Here is an 18,134-nt window from a genome sequence, read left to right as displayed (position 1 = left end):
ATTGTTTTATTATTTTATTTTTTTTATTTTTTATTTTTTAAAATTTACATCCAAATTAGCATATAGTGCAACAATGATTTCAGGAGTAGATTCCTTAGTGCCCCTTACCCATTTAGCCCATCCCCCCTCCCACAACCCCTCCATACCACAATTAAAATTGTCTTAATCAATTGATTATGGGTGTATGGGCTTTTTGCTGAACTCACACATCTATTCCATTGATCTGTATGTCTAGCTTTATGCCAATGCCACATAATCTTGATTACTTGACATATAGTTTTTATAGTAAGTTTTAAAGGTTCTTTTTTTTTTTTTTTTTTTTTTTTTTAGCGTTTGTTTATTTTTGAGAGACAGAGACAGAGCACGAGCAAGGGAGGGACGGCGGGGGGGGGGGGTGCGGGACACAGAATCTGAAGCAGGCTCCAGGCTCTGAGCTGTCAGCACGGAGCCCGACGCAGGGTTTGAACCCACAAACTGTGTGATCATTACCTGAGCCAAAGTTAGACACTTAACTGACTGAACCACCCAAGTGCCCCTAGTAAGTTTTGAAATAGGGAATGGTGAATACTTCCAGTTTGGGGTTTTGTTTGTTTTTTTCAATATTATTTTGGCTAGTCTGTCTCGGCCTTTCATTTTTTCATATGAATCTTAGGATGGGCTTGTCAATTTCTGCACATAAGGCAGCTTGAATTTTATTTATTTTTTTTTTTTTTAATTTTTTTTTTTCAACGTTTATTTATTTTTGGGACAGAGAGAGACAGAGCATGAACGGGGGAGGGGCAGAGAGAGAGGGAGACACAGAATCGGAAACAGGCTCCAGGCTCTGAGCCATCAGCCCAGAGCCCGACGCGGGGCTCGAACTCACGGACCGCGAGATCATGACCTGGCTGAAGTCGGACGCTTAACCAACTGCGCCACCCAGGCGCCCCAAGGCAGCTTGAATTTTAATAGAGTGCGTGGAGTCTGTGGATCAGTTTGGAGAATATTGCTGTCTTAACAGTATTCAGTCTTTGCATGAGTACGGATGTCTTTCCACTTCAGTCCGTAATTTCTGTTAATGGTACTTTGTAATTTTCTTGTACAAGGACACTTCTTTTGTTAAATATGTACTTCTGAATGTTCATTTACCTAATCTGTAGATTAACTTTCAATTTAATTCATTCCTAATTGTTGATCTGCCCAGCACCTAACGAGCATCTGTTTGTGCCAGGCACGGTTATAAGTGGTGCTGGGGATACTGCAGGGAACAAAGTATTTAAAAATTCCTTGCCCTAATAACTGGGTAAGCGGGTTCACCAGTGCTGGGTAGAAGAACATAATAAGTGCTATGGAAAAAAAAAAATGAGGTGAGGGAATAGAGAATGACAGAAGAGGAGAAGAGAGAGGTGTTTTGTTTTGTTTTTCTTTTAAAGATGGTGAAAAGTGGTATTTAAGCAGAAAGACTTTAGCACTTACACTTGTTCGGCTTCTGGCATATGCCATAAGATGGTAGTTTGCCATCTAAAAAGGATCATCGGGGCGCCTGGGTGGCGCAGTCGGTTAAGCGTCCGACTTCAGCCACGTCACGATCTCGCGGTCCGTGAGTTCGAGCCCCGCGTCGGGCTCTGGGCTGATGGCTCGGAGCCTGGAGCCTGTTTCCGATTCTGTGTCTCCCTCTCTCTCTGCCCCTCCCCCATTCATGCTCTGTCTCTCTCTGTCCCAAAAATAAATAAAAAACGTTGAAAAAAAAATTTAAAAAAAAATAAAAAGGATCATCTACTCATTGAACTTTAGAGTTGCTAAAAACAACAGAACTTTCTTCTGATGAAATCGGATGAAGAAATTCAACATATAAGAACGATGCAGCTGTGGTTGAAATGTGAGAGTGGAGGATCTACAGCCTCGATGTTCCTTCATCTCTTTCCACCCTTTTGTCTCCTAGCATCTTGGGAGCTCCTTTAGAGAACCCAGAACATACTGAAAACTACTCATCAGCTTGCAGATTAGTAAATTAAAGCTAAGAGGCCTTAAGTAACTGCCCGTAGTCACTCAACTAGTTATTAGCCTAAAGCTCTTTCCATTTTATCATCCATTCAGAAGATGATTGAACATCCACTGTGTCTCAGTGCTATGTTGGGAGAGTTCTGTGGATATATCTGGGAACAAAAGACAGTTCCTGACCTCAAGAAGTTTTTATTATAGTGGGAGAAGAGAAGAAAATAGGCAATCTATAATACAGGGTGGAACGTGGTAATAGCGTCTGTCTATGTGGAAGCTCAGAGAAGACTCTGCAGGAGCAGGTTTCTTAAATAATAAATTGGAGTTTGACCAGTTACTCATATACTTGAATGAAGATAATCCCAAAACGTGGTCATTATCAGTATCAGGATGCTTTTAACTATAAATAACAAACACCATTCTAATACATAATGATAAGACCCAAGGTAATATGTCTCTAGGGTTGTTTAATTCAGTGTTCCTGTTTAACTCAAGGTTGTGATATTATTATCAAGAAGAAGGGTTTTTCTCCTCTTTCCCCACTTCGGTTGGTCACAAAATGGCCCCTAGAATTCCAGAAATAGTGTGCAGTAAAGATCCAGAAATAGTGTGCAGTAAAGACGCCCATCTTTTCTTGCTTAAGAGCCAAAGGAACCTTTCAGAGTCTTTTTCTGAAGCCTCTAGGAGGCTTCCCCTCATGCCCCATGACCAGAACGGGGTTCCTATGCCCATTCTCAAACCAGTTGCCAGCTAGAGAATGGGATTACTATGGTTTTCTCCAACTATTTAGGATTCATCCTGCTGTTTCCTCCTGTCTGTTCATTGAAAGAATTTTTTTCTAAACAAAGCCTTTTTGCTGAATATAGATAATTGCATATATTATCTTTTTTTTAAGTATGTTAAGAGTTAAAGAAATCTCAGAGTCATGGTGAACCCAAAGTGTTAGGATAAATATGTCCCAATTTTTCTAATTTGCTTTTAAGGTTGTCTCCTTGTCATAGCACCTATCGTTTCAGTTTCTTCATAACCTTCCAGTTACTGCTAGAGTCAGAAATCTTGTTAATCCTTGAAGCAGAGAGCCTGGAACCTGGTTTTTATTTATTTGCTGCAAAAGGAATGCCCATTTCTGTAGACTTTATTTCCTTTTATGCACACATGGGCACACACACACAGACACACACATGCTTAGATGTATACAAAGGCCATCTTACTATGGTGACTGCAGAAGGAGTGGAGTTTTTCAGACAGTGGTTCTGTGAGGTCCTTATAGGGAACAATTTGTGGTATAATATCCCTTTTACTTGATAAGAATTTAAATTTCACAAAGTCTGCTCTGTAGGAATCACTTCTTATAATTTGAATCTAGACTCCAAAGTTAACTTACTACAGATGTTTTTCCAGGTATTGAGGCTTATTAGAATAAGAGACGTGTAATCATGTCTTACACAGTAAGAAACTGTGACCATATAGTAATTCTGTCTAATTATTTTTACTGTGAATTTGGAACTTCGTTGACATTGCAGGGGATTCACAGACCTTTTCCTTACACTTCCTGAAATTCTGGTGACTTTTTTTCTCTTGTGGTTTTGAACCTGGAAGATGTAAGCAGGAATTTTTTTTTATTATTCTCACTCCTCTCATATCAGTGGGATAGGTGGTCAGCATCTGCTTAGTTGTCTGTTGGTCTGAGGAGTTACCTCAGACATTTTCCTCCTTTCAGTTAATGTGCTGTTATTTTCAAAGTCCTTTAGTTCAGTGCTTCTGAAAGTTTAATATATCTATGAAATACCTGGGGATCTTGTTAAAATGCAGATTCTGAAATTCTGCACTTCCAATAGATACCCAAGTGATATGACCATGTTCTGAGGAACAAAGTTATAATTGTTTTTCTGTACAGCTCCATGAAGTCAGACAAGAACACTGAAATTTGAAGTCTGTTACATACATCAAAGATGGGGATCTCTTTTGGAACAGGGATTAGGTTTTCAGACACGAATCAATTAGACTAAAGTTTACCTTTTTTTGGTATTTTCTTTCTCCCTCCTTCCCCTCCGCCCCCATTGGCTTCCCTATTCTAGTAACGCCATTCTAATAACTTTATTCAAAGAATTCTAAAGAATTGGGAATTTTGGATTTTCTGGAGTTAACTTTTTGGCCTTGAACAAATATTGCTTACAGCATGTATTTCAGTTTGTATATTGTTTGTGGTATTAATTTTAGTATTAATAATTCTAGTGTCATTTATTGCCATTTGTGAAAGAACTGGATTAATCAGTGTTTCTGTCATCTTTAAGAGGATAACCTTACCTTCCATGAGCCATTATTTCTTTTTTTTTTCTTTTCTTCTACAACACTGTAAATTGACATTAATTTGCAGTGATTATGTTTGGAAAATGGAAAAAAGGAATGTGATATTTTTAAAGTCATTTCTTTGGTACTCTGAGCAGTTTTAATAGAAGAGAGAGTAAACCTGTAAGGCAGGGAGCCTAAAATGACCTCAGTGTTTATCAGTGCCCCCTGGATTTATGGTACATCCATACCATGAACAACATGAGAGAACTAGCTTAGTAAAGGTCAAGTCCTTAATAACATTGACTGAATGATATTAAGTCACTGAATGAACCAGCCCTAGATCCTCCTTTGTGTAAGTTGCATCATTTTCTGAATATTGACATATGGTTCTTGGCTAGCAGTCGGTCAGAAATAAGATATTACTGCTGATTTTTAAAAAAAGAAAGAAAAAGTAAGACCTAGATTCGCAGAAAATTATGTAGGTTGTATATAAGGACCTAATCCTATCATATGTAACAGTTTTAAGGATTTTAAATATACTTTGATGTTGCAAACTAGAGTGAACAGATTGGAGAGAGTTCTCATGTTCAGCAAAAATACCATAAATGACAATATAACTTGGCTTTAGTGCTGGGTTGAGTGATCTTTAGTAGCTAGGATGTAGTCAAATGGCTAGATGGACATGAAGTATGGAAAAAAAGTTAAAGTTCTTATGAAAGTATGTTAGAGAAAACTATTTCAGGAGTTTAAGTTGCAAGAATTTAGTTAACGTAGAATATCAAATAGCACCGTCGAGATTGTCCTATTTCCCATTATAAAGGTAAGTATTGTTTTGTGAAACCTGTGTCAGTTTGGATATGTGTATGAAAATAATATGTCTGTGCACCATATGTTTGAATCAAGTATAAAATCTATTTCTTCCTGTGGGTAATATTCAAAAACAAGTTTGAAAGCTGTTGTATTAGAACACAATAAAATGGAAGATTTAACTCCAGTATGGAGAGGTTTCAGCTAAGATGGTGGACTGAGCCGGTACAGGAGGCTCCCCTCTTGTTCCTCATGTATGGAAACACCAGAGAAAATAACCAGTCAAGGATGGTCTTGATGATGATGTGGTATTTTTAGAACACACAGAAGGACTTGAAAGACAGTAAGGGGTTTTCTAGGTGCCAAAAACAATGAGGAAACTCAGTGAGAGTAGAGAGTAAAATCAATAAGGTATGGCTCTTGAGGAAAATCCAGCTAATATATGGCCTAGAAGCCTTGGTGGCCATAGGAATAAGAGTCCAGGCATGGGCCCTGGACTGCAGGTACCAGAATGAGGCTCATTCATAAAAGCTTAGAAAAGGCTATCCTTTCCATAATCAGGTGCTAGAAAAATGCCTTCCATTCCCACCCCTTCCAGACAAAGGAAGAAACTGTACTATCAGGAATTAGAGACTAGGACAGAACTATATGAGGTAGGAGGCCTTAATTTGCATGACCAATAACCTAATGCAGAAATAACTAAGCCTTAAAATGATCCAGAGCCCATGACCCTCCATAGCTCCTTCCTGGAAGAATAAGCACAAAACTACTCCATAGATAGATCTCTAAACATGGGGAAGCAGACTCCCTTGGAACTTGACTGCTGCTGCCAAATGACCACACACAAATGACCCAAACGGCACAGCACATACAAAGGAACCAACTGTTGTGAGAGGCTGCTTGCAGGTGACAAATGATGGGGGGGGGCAGAGTTTTACCCAAGAAACCAGAAGTAATTAGAGCAGTCCGAAAAGAACTTTTTTTTTTTTTTTCAACGTTTATTTATTTTTGGGACAGAGAGAGACAGAGCATGAACGGGGGAGGGGCAGAGAGAGAGGGAGACACAGAATCGGAAACAGGCTCCAGGCTCTGAGCCATCAGCCCAGAGCCTGACGCGGGGCTCGAACTCACGGACCGCGAGATCGTGACCTGGCTGAAGTCGGACGCTTAACCGACTGCGCCACCCAGGCGCCCCCGAAAAGAACTTTTAATCTGCTTAAAATAGGGAAAGGGACTAAGAACTCATTAAATAAGAGTAAAATATTCTTTAAAAGAGCAGGTAGATTTGAAAGAGAAACAAATAGAATTTTTAGAAATAAAATTAGTATCTGGGAAAAGAAATACAAGCAATGTAAATAAACCCTAGGAAAATCAAATTATGGAATCTGGAATTTTAAGACTTGCTGAGAAGGTCAGATTATAAGAGCAAAGATACATTTGAGACATGATCTTTTGGAAATCGAATACTAATTTAATATTAAAGATCTTGTTCTGCCAAACAGTCTCACCTCACAACCTGCCAGTGTATCTCCAAAGCATCATCCTTTTAGTCTTAAAACTCCTTGTCTTTGCTTTGTCCCCTTGCTATGGAATCATTACCAGAGAGAAAAATACAACTAATGGCAATTCCTTTTTCCATTTGTCACTCATAAGACTTTGGGGAAATCAGCGTGGCTCTGGCTCCTTATCGAGAGAAGGGTGGATCCCCTTGCAATAATCTGGTTGTATAAAATTGCAAAATGAACATTATCAAAGTCTTTACAGCTTAACTCCTTGGGAGTGTAGTGTCTTTACTGTTTTGTCTCTCCTTATATAATTTGATATTCTGTGACAGTTTCATCATCATTTTCATTATTTTGGTCTCTAACAATTGGATAGTGTTCTTTAGACATTTGTTAACGTTGTATATGGAGATTATTATTCAGTCACTTTGACAGAATGTACTTGAAACTGTTTTTCTGGTGGTGGTACTGAGCTCAACTTTGATTTTTCATATCCCTCTTGTGCTAGTAGCACACATTTTTTAGATGACTAACTATAGTTTGGGGTATGGTTTGTAGCAATAGAATAGACATTTTTCTGCAAAAGGTAACTGGTCCCAATGGGGTTCAAACTTGTGATCTTGGCCTCATTATCACACTTTTGTAACCATAAGACCTAATAGATATATTATATGTATTTCAGTCTATAATCTTAAAATTGAGGACTGTGTTTTCATTACCGAAGGCTTACTTCAAATATGTAATTAAAAATCACTTTGGGACATTTCTCACTTTTGTTTGATAGTAAAAGTAACAAAAGTAAAGCAGACAGCCAAAGAACCTAACTCACTTTTCATCTTCCCTGTGTTTTCTATGACAGTGAAAGTCACAAAAGTGAAGCTTGCAGGCAAAGAGCCTAACTCACTTTACGGAGAGTGCTCCGGTACCTTTTTCTTTTAGTGAGGCTATAGCAGGTCTGATGTCAGTCACTTTAGAGACCTTTAGACCTCAGTGCTCATTTATTGCTAAAATGTACCAGCTCTGCTTCTGCATTATGAAGATCATCTGTCAACACTTTGAGATATTCTCCTTTGTTATTAAGCTTGTGATGCTCTACACTGTCAGGTTTTTTGCCAATTATAGTTAAGGTACAATGGTGTATTCACCAGATCAAAGTCTCACATTGGCGGTAGAGGAATGATTTGTAAGTCTTTATTCATCTGAATTGTACAATAGAACACCTGAGGAATGCAAATAATCCCTCTGAGGATTCTGCAGGAAAGGCTGTTAAAATGACAGGGTAGAACTATTGTTATTCTGAATTGATGTTTTAGCCAAAGTAATTATTTCTTATCTTGTTGTTTCATAACAGTTCTGGTTTTATTAGTTATGTTGACCATATTTATGAAACAAAATGTGTATTATATTTTTATATTATCCTCTTACCTGGGCTTGTTTTATTTCATTTTCAATGAATACACACACACACACACACACACACACACACACACACACACTTGATTCTGACTTGTATAATAAACGTATGTTATTAAACCATATCGTTTGTAGTGTAAGTCTGTGAAGTAACTTAGAATCTTATAATGTTCTTACAGGCAGAAGTATATCAATTTAAATTTTCCCTTTTTGGGGGCACCTGTCTGGCTCAGTCTGTGGAGTATGAGTGTGCAATTCTTGGTCTCAGGCTTGTGAGTTCGAGCCCCCCATTGGGTGTAGAGATTACTTAAAAGTAAAATCTTTAAAAATAATAAAAATAAAAACAGATTTTCCCTTTTTTCTTTAACCTGTCCTTCATAATTTTGGATAATAAAATATCTGGTTTGGATTTCTTATTTTAAAGGACACATACTTTATTCCAAAATAATCTTAGGGATTGTTCCATTCTTTTAGGATGTGACCAAAGGAAAAAAAAATTAAGATCAGAAACCACTGATAACATATTAAATAAGTAAATTATAGGTTAGCCTTATATAACAAACATGTACAAACTGCTGTATGTAAACATGTACAAACTGTTGTGTGAATATTTCACTCCTTTATCCCATCCTAAATCCTACTCAGTAGGCTATATTCTTTTTTTTTTTTTTTTTTTTCCAACGTTTATTTATTTTTGGGACAGAGAGAGACAGAGCATGAACGGGGGAGGGGCAGAGAGAGAGGGAGACACAGAATCGGAAACAGGCTCCAGGCTCCGAGCCATCAGCCCAGAGCCTGACACGGGGCTCGAACTCACGGACCGCGAGATCGTGACCTGGCTGAAGTCGGACGCTTAACCGACTGCGCCACCCAGGTGCCCCAGTAGGCTATATTCTTAATTTTATAATAACTCTGATCCCCTGTCATTTTCTTTGATAGGTGAGTTTTGATGAATTTGTGATCCAGTTCTTGTGTTTCTAAGGTGGCATTTACATTGATTATTTAAAGGATACCTGCCACAATTTTTTTTGCCATAATAGCTATTAAAACCTTGGTCTAAATTTGGGAGACTAGTAGAGTTATGTAAGACTTGTATGCATTAACATTTTTAACATAAGTTTCTATGACATCTATATTCATTTATATACTAAACCCTGTTCCAGGGGCGCCTGGGTGGCGCAGTCGGTTAAGCGTCCGACTTCAGCCAGGTCACGATCTCGCGGTCCGTGAGTTCGAGCCCCGCGTCAGGCTCTGGGCTGATGGCTCAGAGCCTGGAGCCTGTTTCCGATTCTGTGCCTCCCTCTCTCTCTGCCCCTCCCCCGTTCATGCTCTGTCTCTCTCTGTCCCAAAAATAAATAAACGTTGAAAAAAAAAAATTTAAATAAACCCTGTTCCAGAATCATAGGCATATAATCTTTGATAATCTGAGAATGAAAATAATAGTAACTACTGTTATTATTAACAGTTATAATAATAGTAATACCATTTATTGGAGGCCAGGCATTACTTTTCTAGGTTCATTACAATATAATGTGTACTATAATTATCTCCATTTTTATAGATGAGGAAACTGAGGCTTCTTGGGGCACCTGGGTGGCTGACAGCTCAGAGCCTGGAGCCTGCTTCAGATTCTCTCTCTCTCTCTCTCTCTCTCTCTCTCTCTCTCTCTGCCCCTCCCCTGCTCGTGCTCTCTCTCTCTCTCTCTCTCTGTCTCTGTCTCTCTCTCAAAAATAAATAAACATTATTAAAAAGAAAGAAAGAAAGTTTCAGTAACCTGCCCAGGAATTAAAAGCTAGAATCAGAACCTAGTTAATATATTCACTATACTTCTTCATTTTCTAACTACTGCTTTGCCAGAATACTCCGTGATTTGGAAGAAAAAGAAATCATTCAATAACATCCTTTCAGCAAACACTTGGTATCTATTCCCTAACTGATTTGGCTTTCTAAACCCTTTGTGATTAAAGGAATTTATTTCCTCTGCAGTTCCCTTATTTGTGGTCCTACAAAAGTGAGATTCGTTAAGAATGGTGTGCATATATAATCAACTAGGTTTGTAAATCTGTGTTTCTGGATATGTTTGTCTTGATTAGCAGAAATCTCCCTCACAACCAGGTGTAACTGTAAGCTTTTGTTAGTCCCAGAGGGAACTGAACTAGGCATATAAATATCTGGGTGGAACCAATTATTTATTTGACAAAAACTTCACAATTAGCTGGCACTTTTTAGGTTATGGTTCCTATATAAACAGAACTTGACGTTTTTGCTTCTTAACATTTTACTTTGTAAAGTAAGGAAAATAATATAAATCATAAAATTGAGGTTTTCAAGGGCACAGGTGTTAATGCTGAAAAAATTTAGTGTAAGTTTAAAAAGTTTTATAATATTTGTGTAATAGTTTGTATTGAAAATGTGCTAAAGTAAAACTAGATTACAGTAAAATCTCATGGCGTATACCTGAAGCAATTGCTGCCTGTTAATGCCTTGACCTTGGAAAGCTATACACAAAAAGATGGCATCATAAAACCGTGCAATTCTTATGAATATGTATGTGCTACTTGATAATAATGAATGTGGTACAGTCATGCATGCACTACAAGATAATGTTGTGCCCTTTTTTGTCTACAGGTTGATAAAAATTAAAGAGTGGGTGGACAAGTATGACCCAGGTGCCTTGGTCATTCCTTTTAGTGGGGCCTTGGAACTCAAGTTGCAAGAATTGAGTGCTGAGGAGAGACAGAAGTATCTGGAAGCGAACATGACACAAAGGTTAATTAGCATTCATTTTCCCTACACTTTATTATCAACTATTTCCTTGCAGTAATTTAATTGCTTGCGCTGATAGAATAATAAATGACAGAGTAATTACCATTATAAAGAGGGAATCTTCTCCTTTCTTTACCATGAGACAGAGTGAAAAGATTTATTTTAAATTAAGTTTTTAACTGTCATCTGTCATCTCTGTACAGTGTTTTAATTATAACATAGGTATTAGTTATGTATATTTTTGAGAAGGAATGATCGCCAAAACTCTTTCGTCATGTTCAGTGGGGGAGGGGAAAGGGTGAATCAGTTGCCTTAATTTTTTCTGAGTAACACTAATATATTGTTTAAACATTGGATTTCAGTCAAATAATGTTGCTTGCATGACCCATGTCCTGGAAATAATTAATATTGGAGGAAAATAGTTTTAGGATGGGTAGATCAAATTTTTCTTTTTTTTTTTATGGTAAACAGTTCGAAATGATACATTCAGACTAATATAATTAAAACCTATTTTAGAAGGGGTTTTTAGAAACAGTTACATGCTTTCAGTCCTCTTCAAGTGTATTATGAAAGATGAATGGTCACTTACTAATATCTTTAACGTTTCTGCTTGAAATGAATAATTTTAGCTCTATACTGATCTCTGGCACAATCAACTTATATGTTGAGTGAATTTGTTTCATTTTATTTCAGCGCTTTGCCAAAGATCATTAAGGCTGGGTTTGCAGCACTCCAACTAGAATACTTTTTCACTGCAGGCCCAGATGAAGTACGTGCATGGACCATCAGGGTAAGATTCATACTTATTCATCAGCTATATCCAGTTCCACACTATTGAATTCAGATTGATATCACTGACTTTGAAGTTTGTCATGGTGGCGGTTAGCTAGTCATTACAGATGAGGTTTTTGTCCAGGATAACTTTAATTATTTGTGAGCTGCTGAACAGTGAAAGTGGAGCGGCATTGATTGAGGCAGGTAACAATTGATTCTGCCTATTACATAGTCTGAATTTCTTCATCCTGTAGAATCTGTCTACCCTCCTCCTGTGGTCAGAGATAAGACGCACCAGTATTGTGCTTGCTTAATCTGTGTGACTGGGTTTGTCTGCAGTGAAATTGATGTTGCTTTTCATTTTGTATTCGCTAAGTTTGTTTGGGTTGCGGGTGGTTCTTTCCTCCTTTGCTTTGCTCGGATTACATTTTCAGCAATAAAAGCAATATGACATCATTATGCTCTTCATAGATACACAGTTGGGCTCAAAGAGCTAAACTCAATGTGTAATAATTCATGCTTTTTTATTTGAATTCATAGAAGTGGTATTTATTTTTGCAATGTTATATATTCAGTCTTTCTTCTTTAAAAATGTGATACGTATTTTAAATATTGATGTATACTGATTACGACCAGAAAGAATGACTAATTTATTCCCAGAGGACAATAGAAACTGTGAACTGTAATGGCTTGCTTTTAAATGTAAATATATTGTAATATGGTAGTTACTACTTAAAAATATTTTGAAATATATGTAGTCCCAAATAGCATTACAGGATATAAAAATAATGTCATAACTTTTAGAAATACTCCTTGTCTTGTGGATTCTTCCATTATGCTTTTTTTAGTATATGCTCCGTGATAAATTTTAATGCTATTTTGATTTCTGTTTTCACTGACTATCATAATTTATCGTTAGATTTATTTTGATTTAATATGGGTAGAATCACGGAGGCAGTTCAGTGTAATGTTAAATGTGTTGTGTGAATGAGATTCACTTTTTATTCCTTCTCCTCTTTGTAAAGAAATGTTTGATTGACTTCTAACCAAGGTCCTTTTATATAGACTAAGAAAATAATGTCAAAGCAAATCCAAGTTGGTAAACAAATTGCCACGGTTTATTTTCACTATATATTTTAAAGCCTTTAAACTTCCAAACTTAAGTATATGTAGCAGGAAAGATAACATGTTCTGGGCTTGAAAATGTGAAAGCTGGTTTATCTTAAGACTGATTGTAAGTATCCATGATTTAATGTGCTAAGATATTTAGTCAGGTAAGCATCAGTGAGTAGCCATATTAACCCAATACATCTTTTATTGTAAAAACTGTGCTTTATAGTGTCAGACTCCTTATCACTTTAACATGCTTTATTAAGCAGCCTTTAGGTCACCATTATTTCTCAAATTTCTTTCCATGGTTGTGTGTGTCTGGAATGTATGTCCTTGTAATTTAACATATGGAGTAATTATAAGACATTTTTCTTCCCATATCAACTTGAATTTTCCTTCCTGATGGTTAGAGGCAGCCTGTATTATGTTAAATGTGTGGAAATTTTATTACTGAAATTTTATGAGAATTTCAAAATTATTTGCTGACCATAGATTTTTATGATTTGTTGGAAATGTCTTTAAAATGTCCCTTTGTATATTGATTTTTATATGTTCTTTAGATGAGCTGAAATTTTAAGGCTTTTTATCTTTTTTAAACCTTTGATAATTCAGCTTGAAAGTTACTTTAAAATCCTTATTTTTTTTTCCACTGTGAAGAATAGAAAATCGAAATGAAACCTACACCCAAACTAGACCACTGCATCTAAATCAATAAAACTGGATGACTGTCAGGAAAAACAAAGCCATGCTTCTTTAATATCTACTGATCTGTCTGTGCTAAAATCTGCTGCACAGACAGTGCCCAGTGTTCACATTGGACTAATTGTATATCTGACATCTTAACTGTGATATTAAACTAAGTTTAAGTTGAACCCAACTGCAGATCAGAGAAAAGAAACTCTACGCTTACAATCAATCATCTTAAATGCAATTAGTTTTCTCTGGTCTTTCTTCTCAAAGAAAGGGACGAAGGCTCCTCAGGCTGCAGGAAAGATTCACACAGATTTTGAAAAAGGATTCATTATGGCTGAAGTAATGAAATACGAAGATTTTAAAGAAGAAGGTTCTGAAAATGCAGTCAAGGTAAGGAATTATCTTCTGGTTTCATATTGTATAATTTTTACTAATATAAAAATACTCATTAAAATGAATGATAGCTGTCTTTTAAAATGTGTGTCAGGGTTTAGTATTCCTGTCAACTGATTGAAGAGCTGTTGCTGTTTACATGCTTTTAGATAATTTTTTAAATGTGTGAATTATCAGTATATATTTGTGGCATTTTTCTAAAACTGAAAATAAAAATAATTTTAAGTAATTATAAATAATTTCAAAGAATTTGTTCACTAATGGCCAAAGGAAAATTATACTTTTTACATTTGAATATCTAAAGTAAAAGTAGTATATATATGCTCATGATCAATTCAAGGAAAGGGACAGAAATGTAGTTAATCAAAATCTGTTCTTGCTAAAACTTCATAGTTGTACTTTTTTTTTTTTTTTTTTTAAGATCTTTGGGAATTTGATTTGCTTTCTCAACACTAGAGGGCAGGTCCAAAATCATGCTTTATTTTAGCTAATAAGTATAATTTGATTTGCAACCACTAACAATGAAGCAGTGCTTATACATGAATAATGATTTTTTTTTTAACGTAAATTCTGCAAGCTTAGTTTGGCTTTATTAGGTTTTACTTAGCAAAATCTAATACTGTGTCATCTGTAATTGATAAATAGGTCAAGTGATTAAACTGACATTGTAGGAAGGCTTCTTTATCTTTCATTTAATTCAGTATTTGAAGAATACCATAGAAAATATTAAGAAGTTTAAAAGGTCTCTCTTGTGTTTACTGTTTGGTAATTTGAAAGGAATGCAAAAAAAGTTTGTTTCAAGTTTAGTTTATTCTCATTGGTAATCATTGGAAAGATCATACTGGACAGCAGGACTTTAATAGAACTTTTGGGACCCCAGGAAGAAGAGGGAAAAATCTTGGTATAATTGGTTCAGTGTAGAGTGAGAGCCCCATTTTGATTTTTAAGTGGAGTGAAAGAAGTTACATTTTATAACTAAACAAAGTCACTAACTTTTTAATGGTGTCATTTGTATTGATAGGTACACAAATACTGAGATTGAACTTTGTCAGGAATGCTAATCAGACTTGAAAAATCTCAGATTATTTTTCAACATGCTACATCATGTTGGCATGTGTATTTTTTCATGAAGTAAAGATGATTAAGGATGTCTTTCTAGTACTAGAATTCAAGAACCGATGCTTCTTTTTTATATTCTGTAAACATGTTTTACCAATCCTTAATCAGTGTCTATGTTGTAATAAACTTGAAGGATACATAAATTGGGAACGCTTCCTTGCACTATACAGAGAAACTTTATCATATATAATACAATATTTCTTGCTTGTAGAAATGCTTAACACTCACTGGAAGCTTTTATATTATAAATTAGAAAAGAATGACCTCTGGCTTTTCAGCTTAGAATACTATTAAGTATTTTATGTGGTTTTTCATCACCAAAACTAATATCTCAGAATTTGAACTCCAAGTAAAGCATTTATGAATTGCATTATGCTCTCTTTTCAACAAATATTTACTTGTATATTATCAAGTAGGTTTTACGTTTGAGAGCAAGATTGTGTACGTGTGTATGTGTGTATGTATATATATATATATGTATTTCTAACACCAGTGCAGCATAACTAATTTAATGCCAGTGCTGTGAACTATATACTGAATAGCTCTGTGTGGGCTTTGTAGTCTACAGGGATATCACATTATTAGCAATCATATCTGCTTAGGCAAAGCTGGCTTCTACAGATGGCTGCTTTCAAGTGCAAATGAACTGGTTAGACGTGTCTTGTTTAATACATACTCAAGATTCACAAATGGGTATTGATTTTTTTTTCAACCAGTGTTTCTGATAGCAGTGGAAATGGATTAAATGGTCTCTAGAGAATTTAAAGGAACACTGTCACCTTTAATTAGTAGTAAAGTTGAGTGGTAACAAAGTATATAAACTTACATTAATATGTCATGTCAATACGTATTTGATTTAAATTGTCTATACTGTTTTATAACAGGGGGCTTTAGATTCTCAAAATAAGTAGCATATGGACTTCAATATATCACATGTCTTTACAGAAATCATGTGAATGTGGGTATGTGTGTGTTTACGTGTATATCTGTCTGTATCTTTTTAGAATGTTAGGGTATCTTGGTTTTTTAAAAAAATGGTTCCATTTTAATAGCACATTGTTAGTAGGTGATTTTTAATAAGTAGTCTAGACATTTGAAAATATGCTTACTAGGGTTCTGTGATCTGGTTTGTTGATTTTAACCTCAGATATATGATCTTTGTTAGTGTTGTGTCTGATTAGTATAATTGTACTTGACTTTGAACATTCTTATCAACATCCTCAAAGAGAAGTACTAATCTTGTTGGGCAAAGGTTTCATGTTCTCAGTAAATTCTAGCAGAGAGAAAATACTTTGGAGAATTTTTCCCAAAAGATCCTTGAGTTCTCATTGTTGAGTGGTCGATGGTGGGGTCCTGTGGGACTGTGTCAGTTGTGTGCAGTGTTAAGTGTAGATGCTGAAGAGCCTGTTGTGCTTAGGGTGGAGTGTGTGTGCTGCGCCTGGGGTGAACCTGGGTCCCTGGAACTGCTGCTTGTTTGTATTAGAATTACTGGCGGATTGCACTTGGGGATCTGCATGCCAGCAGGTGGAATCAGTTGCTTTGCCGACTAATTTACAAGTGGGAAAAATATCTGTCTTTGCAGTTCCAACCTGTTAGAGTCTGCTTATAACTAGAGCCGTTAGTCAGTAAACTTCTTCGTGATGAATTTTAGTACACACTACTCTGGCCATTGTCAAGACTAAATAAAAAAAATTCAAGGAAATAACTTAAAATCTGTACATTAAAATTGGTAATAGTCTCTCTTGTAGCAGACTCTTTGGCATCACCAGTATCACCAAATATTTTCCTTAAGCAAATAAAGTAGCTTCGAACTAGTTGTCTAGTCTTCCTGCCTGGTTTGATCTGTTTTGTTACAGTGACTTGCCGGATGTTTGCAGACACATCAGAAATGTACCATAAACAGCATGTAATGAAACTTAATGATATTGGTATAATTACATTTATGTACCAACAATTTAGTAGAGAATACATTATGATTATGTACATATGGAAAATCTAGTTCTGCCCAAATCAGGAAGACTTTGCTTCTCTCCTAGTCTAGTTTTGAACTTACATGTTTTCCCGTATTTCTTGTTGTGTTTAATATGACCCAAGAAGTAGAATACTTTTTGCATCTGCTGCTACCATTTACCTCATGTATTTAGTTTTAAAATAACCCATTTCCTCTCTATCTCCTCTTTACAGGCTGCTGGAAAGTACAGACAACAAGGCAGAAATTACATTGTCGAAGATGGAGATATTATCTTCTTCAAATTTAATACGCCTCAGCAACCGAAGAAGAAATAAATTTTAGTTATTGTTCAGATAAATGTACAACTTCCAAAAAGGGATATGATTTTTTTAAATTAAAATTTCTGAAAACTGAGGGACAGATACAGTTGGGGGATGGGAATCTTCTAAAAACAGAATTATTTTTGTTTTAAAATTAAAATACTGTGTACCTCCAATGAAATGCAAGTTCACTAAATGTGAACAGCTTTGCTTTTCACGTGATTAAGACCCTAGTCCAAATTGTAGAGGCTTTTCAGGAACCATATTACTCTCATGATACTTCATTAATCTCCATCATGGATGCCAAGCCTGACACATTTGACAGTGAGGACAATGTGGCTTGCTCCTTTTTGAATCTACAGATAATGCATGTTTTACAGTACTCCAGATGTCTACACTCAATAAAACATTTGACAAAACCAGCCTTGGTGTGTTTGGGGATGTCTGTATTGACTGACTGTGGTGTGCTGAATGCGATACGGCACCTGGTGGTTGCTGATTACAGAATTTTAAGGCGTGTGTATGACACAGTAACTGGCAGTGTGGGGCAGCTGCAATTGTATCTTAAAAGTGAGTCTTTCACGGGAATCAGAAGAATAGTATACCAGGGATTTGTCTCAAGAAAGTTAATTAATTTGTAGACGGACATTTTTTTGAAAGATGATAGCAATGACGTTACAAAGGATAGACCATAGATAGACTGTGACCAAAAAGAAAATAATGCTGGAAACAAATTCTGCTTCAAAAATTAAGGGCTTTTTGGTGGTGGTTCTGATTATATTGAGGAGAGTATTTGTTTTTAATGTTTCCTTTGAAATTATGGAATTACTGTGAAAACTAACCATTTGTGTCTGGTGGGTTACATTCTTGTTTCATTTCCGTAGTGAGTGTAAAAGTTCACTGCTAAAAAGATTAGACCTTGAAAACTGTAACTGTTCTTATATTTTCTATTAGAATATTTTAGGCAACTTGAAATTTTAGTATGTGTAAGTTAAGAACTTTCGGAAATTGTAGCAG

The 18,134-nt window shown here is 36.0% G+C and overlaps 1 protein-coding gene across 1 annotated transcript in view; it reads left to right on the top strand.

The window, feature by feature from the left end:
• The window catches only part of OLA1 (Obg like ATPase 1), a 175,577-nt gene extending 158,038 nt beyond the window's left edge, over nt 1-17,539 (top strand). Inside the window, exons 8-11 of the mRNA XM_030326047.2 lie at nt 10,620-10,760; nt 11,451-11,547; nt 13,602-13,724; nt 17,031-17,539. Coding sequence (XP_030181907.1) covers nt 10,620-10,760; nt 11,451-11,547; nt 13,602-13,724; nt 17,031-17,132 — 463 coding nt within the window. The 3' untranslated portion in view covers nt 17,133-17,539. The remainder of the gene's footprint in view (nt 1-10,619; nt 10,761-11,450; nt 11,548-13,601; nt 13,725-17,030) is intronic.
• The last annotated feature ends 595 nt before the right edge of the window (nt 17,540-18,134 follow it).

Source organism: Lynx canadensis, chromosome C1 (assembly GCF_007474595.2).
Source record: "Lynx canadensis isolate LIC74 chromosome C1, mLynCan4.pri.v2, whole genome shotgun sequence".
Classification (NCBI taxonomy): Eukaryota; Metazoa; Chordata; class Mammalia; order Carnivora; family Felidae; genus Lynx; species Lynx canadensis.
Note: the sequence above shows the minus strand (reverse complement) of the source record. Positions and strands in the feature narration are given on the sequence as shown.